This window comes from Zingiber officinale, unplaced genomic scaffold (genome assembly GCF_018446385.1).
Source record: "Zingiber officinale cultivar Zhangliang unplaced genomic scaffold, Zo_v1.1 ctg204, whole genome shotgun sequence".
Lineage (NCBI taxonomy): Eukaryota > Viridiplantae > Streptophyta > Magnoliopsida > Zingiberales > Zingiberaceae > Zingiber > Zingiber officinale.
The window spans coordinates 35640-46063 of NW_024589887.1; the positions used below are offsets into that span (position 1 = coordinate 35640).

General features: G+C 37.5%; 1 protein-coding gene across 2 annotated transcripts; it reads left to right on the top strand.

Annotated features, from left to right (window-relative positions):
- The first annotated feature begins 3788 nt into the window (after positions 1-3788).
- Positions 3789-9861, top strand: LOC122036745 (imidazole glycerol phosphate synthase hisHF, chloroplastic-like). 2 transcript variants are annotated; one of them, XM_042596148.1, is made up of 16 exons: positions 3789-4027; positions 4413-4582; positions 4684-4798; positions 6060-6118; positions 6197-6235; positions 6350-6448; positions 7333-7395; positions 7490-7552; positions 7642-7727; positions 8100-8208; positions 8289-8342; positions 8636-8723; positions 8846-8883; positions 9072-9177; positions 9358-9524; positions 9735-9861. In XM_042596148.1, the coding sequence occupies exons 1-16, from the start codon at positions 3865-3867 to the stop codon at positions 9804-9806; spliced, it is 1491 nt and encodes a 496-aa protein (XP_042452082.1). In that variant the 5' UTR covers positions 3789-3864; the 3' UTR covers positions 9807-9861. The 2 variants fall into 2 exon arrangements, with proteins under 2 accessions (XP_042452082.1, XP_042452083.1); XM_042596149.1 differs by having other exon boundaries at positions 3793-4027; positions 7645-7727; positions 9735-9852.
- The last annotated feature ends 563 nt before the right edge of the window (positions 9862-10424 follow it).

The window sequence follows — 10424 nt, forward strand, 5'->3', positions numbered from 1 at the left end:
CAAAAATCCACTGGCCAAGGGTGGGAAGTCCTAGTGAGTAACGACATGGCCGAGGGTCGTCGGTCGACGACATAAAGGGTCGCCAAATGGGCCGCCCAAGGGACCGCCAAGGGGCCGCCAAATGGGTCGCCCAAGGGGCCGGGTCGTTACAATAAAAAGGTGCCTTTTTATTGTAACAACCCGGCCCCTTGGGCGGCCACACTGGCGGCCCTGTGGCGGTCCGTTGGACGGCCCCACTGGTGGCACAACTCGTGACCCCTTATGTCGTCGACTGACAACCCTCGGCCGTACCGTTACTCACTAGGTCTTCCCACCCCTGGCCAGTGGATTTTTGTCTTCCCTAGGATTCGAACTCTAGACCTCCAGGCTAAGTACTAGAGTTTATGAATCCTGGTAGCCAAGTGAGCAGCGCACGACCGAGGGTCGTCAGTCGACGACATAAGGGGTCACCAGTTGGGCCGTCAGTGGGACCGCCCAAGGGACCGCCAAATGGGCCGCCAGTGTGGCCGCCCAAGGGGCCGGGTCGTTACAAATTAAACCCTCTAAAACCACTAAATTAACTACTAAAGATTTGTTGTGACAATAAAAGTTGCACGCTAAAATCTAAACTATGGACAATAACAATCTAAGTTCAATTTAACAACCGATCAAAAGTGCTAGCAGGCAGAAAAAATCTAAACTTCTAATAATCAGATCTATGACAGAAAACTAAAAATGAATCAGTTGCAGCTACAAACAATAACAGAGTCGAATTAGAGTTCTTAAAAATTTCTCATCTAATCTATCAAGTCAAAAATGGGAGTTGTTTTTTTATGATAAGAAAACATGAACCAACAATGTTCTGTAAACTAAATCTAGATCTAGGTTAAGAAATATTCACAAACTCCAAATCTTAGATCTAATCCCTTCTCTTCGCTGATTTGCAAAGGAGCCCCAGAGAACGCCCTTCCCTTCTGGCTCTCAATCATTGCATCTTGATTCTTCAGCCATGTAAATAAGAATCGCCAAGCCGCAGAGAACACCCTTCTGGCTCGTTATCTTGTCGCGTGAAGAACATAGGAGGGAAATGACGATCGCAGCTCAAACCGAATGATCAGTTCGACCTCAAAGCTGCGAGCGGATCTGGAAATGGAACGAATACGTAAGCCTCAGGAAAACTCCAATCAAGCCTAGTAAACGCCTGAAAACCTCGGATCTAGAGAACGCCCTTGAATCTGAGGGGAAAATGGATCACGGGAAAATTGACGCGGATCTAGGGAATGCCCAGGGATCGGGTTCTGAACTTCATTCGCTGATTGCTGAGAGATCCTGAATTCACGGCTGAAGTTGGAATCGAAATCTGGATTTGGAGATGGTGAACGAAGCTTGCGATCGCGCGCGCGAGGAAGAAGACGCGGCACGGTGAACAGTAGCGCAAGCCACTGTTCATCGTGCCATTCCTGCGTTTTTGATCTCAGATTCAGACCGAGTTTACTTCATGTCCGGTTTAGAACTTGGTCTGATTCAGGTGCAACAACAGCTGATTTACTCCACCAAGTTCAACAGTAATTGTCGCGAGTCAACTCCATGTTCAAGCTCACTACTTGAGTGCATCCAAAGTGGTCTATGAGCCCCAAATCTTCACCTACAACCAAAATTCAAGTGTATGAAGCACAAATCATGAATAAAAAGTATCTAATCTAATTAGCTCAAAATATATCTTGAAGAACAAAATCTAATTCCAAAGTCAATTTCTTGCACTAAACAAACCCAAAAACCCATCAATTGGAATCAAAGTATAACGCCAATCTAACAACTCATCAGCTACCTTGTCTTAGGTATGACTGTCGGTTCGGAGATCGTCTATGATACCGAGCATTATTTGTCCTCTGGTTCTTTAGGGCAAAACAATTCTCTGTGTAATGAGTTCTTGACATGTGATATGTACACCACCTTCTTGGGATTTCTTGTGGTACCCCCACATGCTGTACTGCATGAGGTCTGAGTTCAAGTTGACGATGTGGAGGAGCTGTACGAGGTTCCCTGGGTGGATGAACAGGAGCTGTGGATCAGTCATTAGTTAAAACCAGGATAGGTACAACATTCTCCTTCTTGCGAGCTGCTTGAGCCTCTTCAACATTAATAAATTCAGTAGCTCGCTCAATTAATAAATCAAAATTAGTCAAAGGATTTCGTACTAGGTCCTTGAAGAAATCATTGTCATTGAGCCCTTGAGAAAAAATACTCACTAAAATTTCAGTGGTGGCATTAGGGACATCAATGACTACTTGATTAAACCATTTAATATAAGCTCTAATGCTTTCCTTAGGCCCCTGCTTGATGGAAAAAAGACTCCAAGGAGTTTTATGATATCTTCTATTACTAGAAAAATGATGAAGAAACACTTTACGGAAATCCTTGAAGCGTCGAATAGAATTCTTTGGTAATCTTTTAAATCATCTTTGAGCCGCTCCCCCAAAAGTAGTAAGGAACATCCGGCACTTAACCCCATCAGAAAATTATTGTAGCAGAGCCATACTCTCAAATTTAGAAAGATGATCTTCCGGATCAGTAGTTCCAGAGTATTCTTCAATATTGAGATTCTGATAATGTTTTGGCAATGGGTTGTCAAAAATCCTTTGAGCAAATGGTGTAACAATTCTCTCGGGGGAACTGTCATTGACCACCATCTTCCCTTTGCGTTTCTCTTTTACAGGCGCTTCACCGGAAGACTCTTGGAGCACTGGTCTTCGCCCTCCTTGTTCCACAGGTGTACGGAAAAAAGCTCGAGGGTTTCGAGTAGGAGAACCAGGAGCAGGGGTTATATAAGCAAGATCCTCTTCTTCCATGCCTCTATTTTTCCAATGATCAATGGTCGAAATTGTAGGATTTACTGCTACGGGCAAGGTACCTCCCGTATTCGCTTGTTGTTGTTGTTGTAACACTTTTTGCACTCTTGTGTTGATGAGCCTCTCTAATTCCTCCTACGTTAGAGTAATGGTCGTCAGTTTTCCAGCATCTTCCATCACGTAGTCTCAGATTCAGGTGGAGATTCCCACAGACGACGTTAAATTTGATCCTGTCTGAGAGCCATTAATATAAATATTCTATTTACACACACACACACTCTATTCATTACTTGTTCACCTTAATATAAAAAAGGCTTTGAACTTTTTGAAATTTGATTTATTTTGACGTGATGATGTAAGACAATGTTTGTAGGTTCAAGTCAACTTCTAATTATAAAAATTTATATATAAAAGGCTTTGGCCTTTTTGGAATTTGTTTCATTTTCAAGGAATGACATCTGACCTACAATGTTTGTAGGATCAAGTCAATTTCTAATTGTACAAAATTATTAGTAAAAAGGCTTTAGGTTTTCTAAACTTTGATTACGCAAGACATACGCTGCCCATGTAGGCTTCAATTGTTCTTTGTTGGACTTAGTAATTTGATGGATTAAATGACGCTGTATTTGCAATGTTTCCTTGTCAAGATATTGGGGTTTTCACAGCGAACTGCTTATGGCTTATTTCATGCTTTTGGTTATTTGGTAACTCAAATTTTCTGCCACCTTCTTAGAGTTGTGCTAGTTCATTCTTTTCTATGGTTAATAATTTTTGTCAACCACAGATCCTTTGTTTTGTATAAATTTGTCTGCTTTCTTCCATATATTCATTGTGGTACTAATGCTACCATTGTTACTTACTTGAAGAATTTATCTTGTCCTTTTGGCTGTTTATAAAACATCTGTAAAGGTTTTCTTCTCTGATATTTGTTATCTGGAAAATTTTAACATATTGTTTTGCACTATACTTATTGTTTTATAAGAGTTGCTTTATCATTCTTGAAATTTTTGTGTGCCCATGTTGATGATCTTTAGATATGTGCTTATTTTTTCTACTCAATTTATGTTTTGCTTACTCATGTTCATTGTCATTAAGGATGGCCGAGCCACTTTGTAGATACGTAGAGAGTGATCGTCCATTTTTGGGGATTTGCCTTGGACTTCAATTATTGTTCGAGTACAGTGAAGAGAATGGTCCAGGTGGTTATTGAAATTCATTTTGGATTTTTCTTGGCTTTATTAGTTCCATTAACAAAATGTTCATGAACAGGAAGACCAAAGGATTCTTTCCTATACAAACCAAACTTTTTCAAAAGAGATCATTTATTCTGTGTGTTTCAGTCAAATTGTATTATCCATTGCATGAGTTTTACTAGTAATTATTAACTTATAATTTCTATCACAATGGCCTGCCTGCTAGAAAGGTATCTCTGAACATTCTCAACTGATTCTCATGAAACTACCTCTCCAATATACTATGTTCCGTAGTTCCTTTTTTTCTCTTGTGCTGATACGCAGGTCATATTTCTGTTTTTCTTTTCTTTTTTGTCCCAAATGATTCTACGAATAACATTTATTTGTGCAGTAAAAGGTCTTGGTTTGATACCTGGTGTTGTTGGACGTTTTGATTCATCAAATGGTCTCAGAGTACCTCATATTGGTTGGAATGCTTTGCAAACCACCAAAGACACTGAAATTTTGGATGATGTTGGAGGGCGTCATGTCTATTTTGTTCATTCCTATCGTGTGATGCCTGTATGTTTTCTCGTGATTTGACAATCAGACTAACACATTCTCATATTTTTGTTTAATGAAAGAGTCTTGCCTAAATTATTCTTTGTAAAAATTTTGCTTAGTCAGATGCTAACAACGAGTGGATTTCATCAATATGTAATTATGGTGATAGCTTTATTTCGTCTATAACAAGGGGTAATGTGCATGCTGTCCAGTTTCATCCGGAAAAGAGTGGAGGTACATTCTCCAAATAGTATAGGTTACAAGTCAATATTAATATTTTTTTATATATTTCCAACATGCTCGAACATGATCAATACTTTCATTACATTTCTTGCTGAAATTTTTTTGCGATCACAACTACTAATTTAATAGAAGATTACACTCTGTACGCTTCCAGATTCCTTATGAGGTAGTTTGCAAACAAACTAAGCTTGACTAGCTCCAGAACTGAGTATGTCATTATGAGGATATAGATGCCAGAGTGCATGTGCAAGTTGGTTTTGATTTGACCTTTATCTTATGGATTATTTTAATTGGTTATAAGGAAAGATGATGTTTAGTTTTTGGTTACTTACTAGAAGTTATTATGGAAATGGATGTTTTGCTCCTAATTTTCTTAATTCAAGTGCCTGGAAGGAGGATGAGCAAATTAGAGAATGATTTTGTAGAGGTAATTTTGGGCTTCTCTATGTTGTTGTTTAGTTTCAAACTGTTGAATATGGGATTGATTTTGTTGTCTGATTTCTGTAGTAGGACTGGCAATTATCTTCACTCCATTATCATCTTTTCACGTAGGCTAACATCTTATACATATATTATAGCTTGTAATTCTTGTAATTTTCCTAGTCTATTTTAGAAGAAGTAGATATTGATGAAGATGCCATTAATAGAAAGAATGTATGGTTGAAATGCAGAAGGAAATTCTGTAGTCTTTTTTAATCGCTATCTGCTCAGGAAAAAAGGAAAGTTTTATAAGATTGGCATTACCATGCTTTATGGATCGGCATATTGGACTCTTAAGTTGCAAACTTGTACAAGTCTAATTTAACTTTGATGAAAATGTTGAGATAAATGTGGTGTTACTAAAAAGAATTAAATATAGATTATTACTAAGACTCCGTAGGTGTGGGTTCAATATTTGACAAAATAAGGGAAAATAGGTGGAGATGATATAGAGACTTAAAGGCACCAATAGTGTCCGTAGTTAGAAGAATTTAAATTATTGAAGTAAAAGGTACAAGGGGTCAAAATGAATTGAATGGTGCTAGTGATAAAACTTTGCTTAGAGATTAGCAAGGGATAAGATCCATATAACCAATCCCAAATAGTTAGGACAAATACAACATGGTGATGATGACTTCTTTCTATTGCTTTTGTATGTTTAATATATAGTCTGGTGGAATCTTCCTTCAGCATCTCGAAAAATTCAACTTTAGTTCATATTCTATTGTTAGTCCCTGTTAGTAAAATAACTTTCTATAATATGGTGATATAGATGTCGGGATTTCCATATTAAAGAAATTTCTTGACCCCTCTTCATCTTCAAAGACAAAGGTATACTTGGTATTCCAATATTCTCTACATGATCAGCATTATTGTACAATTTGATTAATTGTGCTTGTAACCTTTTAGAAATCAGCTATTGGTAAAGCATCACGACTGGCAAAGCGAGTGAGTTCTTTGATCTAGTTGACATGGATATGGATATTTAGGCACCTATTTATTCATGACTATGTAATAATTGCTTCTTTTTGGGAAAAAAAAAAACTTGATGCTGTGATGCAGGTGATTGCATGTCTTGATGTGAGGGCAAATGATAAAGGGGATCTTGTAGTCACAAAAGGGGACCAGTATGATGTAAGAGAACAGTCAAATGAGAAAGAGGTACGAGAAATTTCCTAGAAAGAGGTGCCGGTATATATATTTGACTCTTGGGCCTATAGTGATAGGCAGCTGCTCATAGTTTCCTTTTGGTAGACTTGGTATTTGGTGTCCAAAGTCTAAGAATGCCTCCTCCATTTCATGATCTAAATACAACTTTTGATCTGGAATTTATTTGAACTACTATCGAAATCGTGATACCATACTTAGGTCTGGAATATAGTTGAGACAGCATTAATCAGTTTAGTACTTTTTGACTTTTAGCCAATTGTTGGAGAGGAAACTGACAATAGACAGCAGTGCTGGATGAGGAGGGAGAGACCCTAGCGAGATCAGAGGATTGAGATGGAAAATGGTGGTGAAAAGAATCTTATATATGGTTCATTTGAATAAATTAGCCTTTTATAAATGGAAAAAGAATTGCTGCTATGCTGAATCCTTTCCTGTAGTTGCATTTGTTCACTTGAAAATTTTAGCAATTATTTAGAATTCTGACTTAGCCGGCAAATTCATTTGGTCTCTAATTATTATCATACTGATGATCCTCATGAACCTCATATTATACTTCATGTTTGCATAACTCAAGTTGTAAACTGAGCTATGTTTATGTGGGAATAATCCTGGTATGGATCACAAATGGTTTCAAGATCCGACATTGATTCTGATTTGGGAGCCTATTTCAGATGGGGGATGAAAGAAAAGGCATTAGGCATCTGTAGAGTTGTTGGGTAGTTTCACTTACCTGAAAGCGGTAAGCCTAGAGCAAGTGGAATAAGAAGGTTCTCTAAATGAACTTGAGACAAATAGCTTTGCTTTAAATGTTTGACCTTTCTCTCCCTCTCACTTATTTTTAAGTACACTTTCTTATTTTGCTTTCACGTCAATAGGTTAGAAACCTTGGCAAGCCAGTGGATCTAGCAGGTCAGTATTATAAGGATGGTGCTGATGAGGTATACGCTTGTTCTACAGTAGTATAAACAAATTTCCTTATTATTCTTTTAAAATTAAAAATAATTCATTTGAAGTAATTGTTCAATATTCTAGGTTAGTTTTTTAAACATAACTGGTTTCCGTGACTTTCCCTTGGGAGATTTGCCGATGTTACAGGTCTGCAAAATAAACATGCTTTTGCATTATTTGGTATTACTGTAGTTGTTTTTATGCTAAACTACTTGTGCCTTCACATGTATGCTAAGAAGATATTGCGCTACACTTCGGAAAATGTTTTTGTACCACTAACAGTTGGTGGTGGGATACGAGACTTCACAGATGGAAATGGAAGGTTGTTATTTTTTTTCCTACTTTGTAGGACTATGCTGATATCTAATGCGTGCAGGATCTTTTAGTTTCCTACCTCTGATAGAACGCCACTCGTCGTACTGTCCTTTAAGTTGATGTGTATATAAGATTATACACCCATTAGGATGCTGATTTGTTGGATTAAACAGGCTGGACTTTCTTCTTTGTGGATACTAGAAAGCATATGATCGTAATTTATTTGACTTGGATAAGTTGAAAAGCATCATCTATTTTACAGTTATGCAGACAACATACTCACGTTTGCTTTCCTTTTTAGTATCAAATTTTCCCTTTTAGTACCAAGTTCATGTCAAATTCTCTGGGTTTGATCTCTGGACTTAGTATCCTTCTGCAGATACTATTCGAGCTTGGAAGTGGCATCTGAATATTTTAGATCGGGTGCAGATAAGATATCAATTGGAAGTGATGCAGTTTATGCTGCAGAAGAGTATTTAAGAACTGGAGTAGGCAGCTATATGTGCTTTCCTCGGCATTCATTCTTCACCATTATCCTTTGCTAATCTTACCGTTGTACATGTTTAAGGTGAAGACCGGGAAAACCAGCTTGGAGCAGATTTCTCGTGTTTATGGGAACCAGGTTGACTTTTTTTTTTACTTATCCGCTTCCTATGTTTGTTGCACCTATATTTCAGCTGTTCTCTCTTCCTATCACTGTATTTTTCTCACTAACTGAACCTGTTCAATGAAAGTATGTGATAGGTTAATTGTTTACTGAGAGTACAATTCAAGTTGCATTTCTTGTCACCACCTTCTTATCTTGATATTCACTATTGTGGAAAAAATATTTTGAGTTTTGTGCAGTATACATCTGACTTAGTAAAAAAACAAGACAATGATAATGTTTATTGTTGATACTTTTAACTTCATCAGGCAGTAGTTGTGAGCATTGACCCTCGGAGAGTCTATGTTAGGAGCCCTGATGATGTTGAATTTAAGACCATTAAGGTTTCTTCCCCAGGTACTATACAATTATAATGTAGCCTTTCTTGCTCCTTTTAGCTCCACAAATTATTGCTTTTCTCATTATATGTTTCTTTCCACTTCTCTATGATTACATTTCTTCTTCCATGATAACTTCAGGTCCCTCAGGTGAAGAGTACGCATGGTATCAGTGCACAGTAAGCTTTTCATTATTTATGCACATTATTTTCTCTAGTCATGTATTTTGTCTCAAATTTCTTCAAACTAGTCTGGATGCTTCAACCCAAACTCGTAACTATAAATTGGATTACTTTGTGTTAACCTCAGATGAACCAACAAGGTCTTCAAATCTTTCTCTTGTCTAATTTGACCTTTTTTTATGCAGGTCAATGGTGGACGTGAGGTTCGGCCTATTGGAGCTTTTGAACTTGCAAAAGCTGTTGAAGAACTTGGAGCTGGAGAAATACTATTAAACTGCATAGACTGTGATGGTAATTTTTCTTACATGGAGGTGGATTATCTTACATCACATTCTTCTTTTTGAAACTACCAAATTGTCATTGTGAAAATATGGTCAGTCTGCTAAATGCTTAGCAAATATTCTCCTTGGTGCACTGTACTGCTATGACATCGTTTACCTGAAAAAATTTTCATAAGAGACTTGTTTGCAGGTCAGGGTGACGGATTTGACATAGACTTAATCAAGTTGGTATCTAATGCCGTCATGATTCCTGTAATTGCGAGCAGTGGAGCAGGTGCCGTCGAGCACTTCTCTGAAGTCTTTGAAAAGACAAATGCATCAGCTGCACTTGCAGCTGGAATTTTCCACAGGAAGGAGGTAATTTCATAACTCCATATTTTTTGCTGATTATTTGATGGTATAACTGACAAGAAGCTATATAGACAAGCTTGCAACCCTATCAATCTGAAAATGGATTAGAGATTTTTGTATGATTAGTTTCTCCAGTGTTGTTGATGGATTAAAAAGTAATTTTCACTCTATGTTCTATATAACATGACGGTTAATGTTTTAATTTCGACGATGCAGGTTCCGATATTGTCAGTCAAACAACACCTGTTGCAGAATGGCATAGAAGTTAGAGCATGTGATGGGCATTAAGGATGGAAGTGCCATGAATCAGCTTAGTATTTTTAGAATCTACCTGGTCTTGCAAGTGTATGTACTCTTTCATCACAAAAAAACTGGTACCATTGTGCTTATCTAGATGTTGTCTTTTGAGATGTTGCTTCTCAAGTTATTTAACTGTAAGAAGTGGAAATAAACCATTAGATTTTAGTCCTATTTGCTTAGGATATGTTTATTTAGAGGTCGAAATCATTGAAAGTGAAGGGGACTATGTTTTTTTCGTTTACTAGATGTAGAATTAGTTGAAAGATGGATTTGAAATCCATTTGTGGATTGAGTTTTGGCCTCATTTTAACTCGATCAAAATCAGTCAATATTTTCTTCCTTTCAATCCCAACAGTGAGTTTGCAGCCTTTTCTTCTATTCTCAATTCCATTGCCTTGAGTACACCTTCCAATGCTCTCTTAAGTAAAAACAAAATAATTAAATAAAGTGTGTAGAAAAGAAATAAGAAAAAGAAGTTGAAAGTGATACACAGAAAAAGATATCCGCACGGAGAAAAGCCGGAGAAATTCACCGGAGCCGACTTCAAAAGATGGCAGCAGACTGTTGTTTCAGGTAAATTCCGGATTATGCAAACTGATCGTCGAG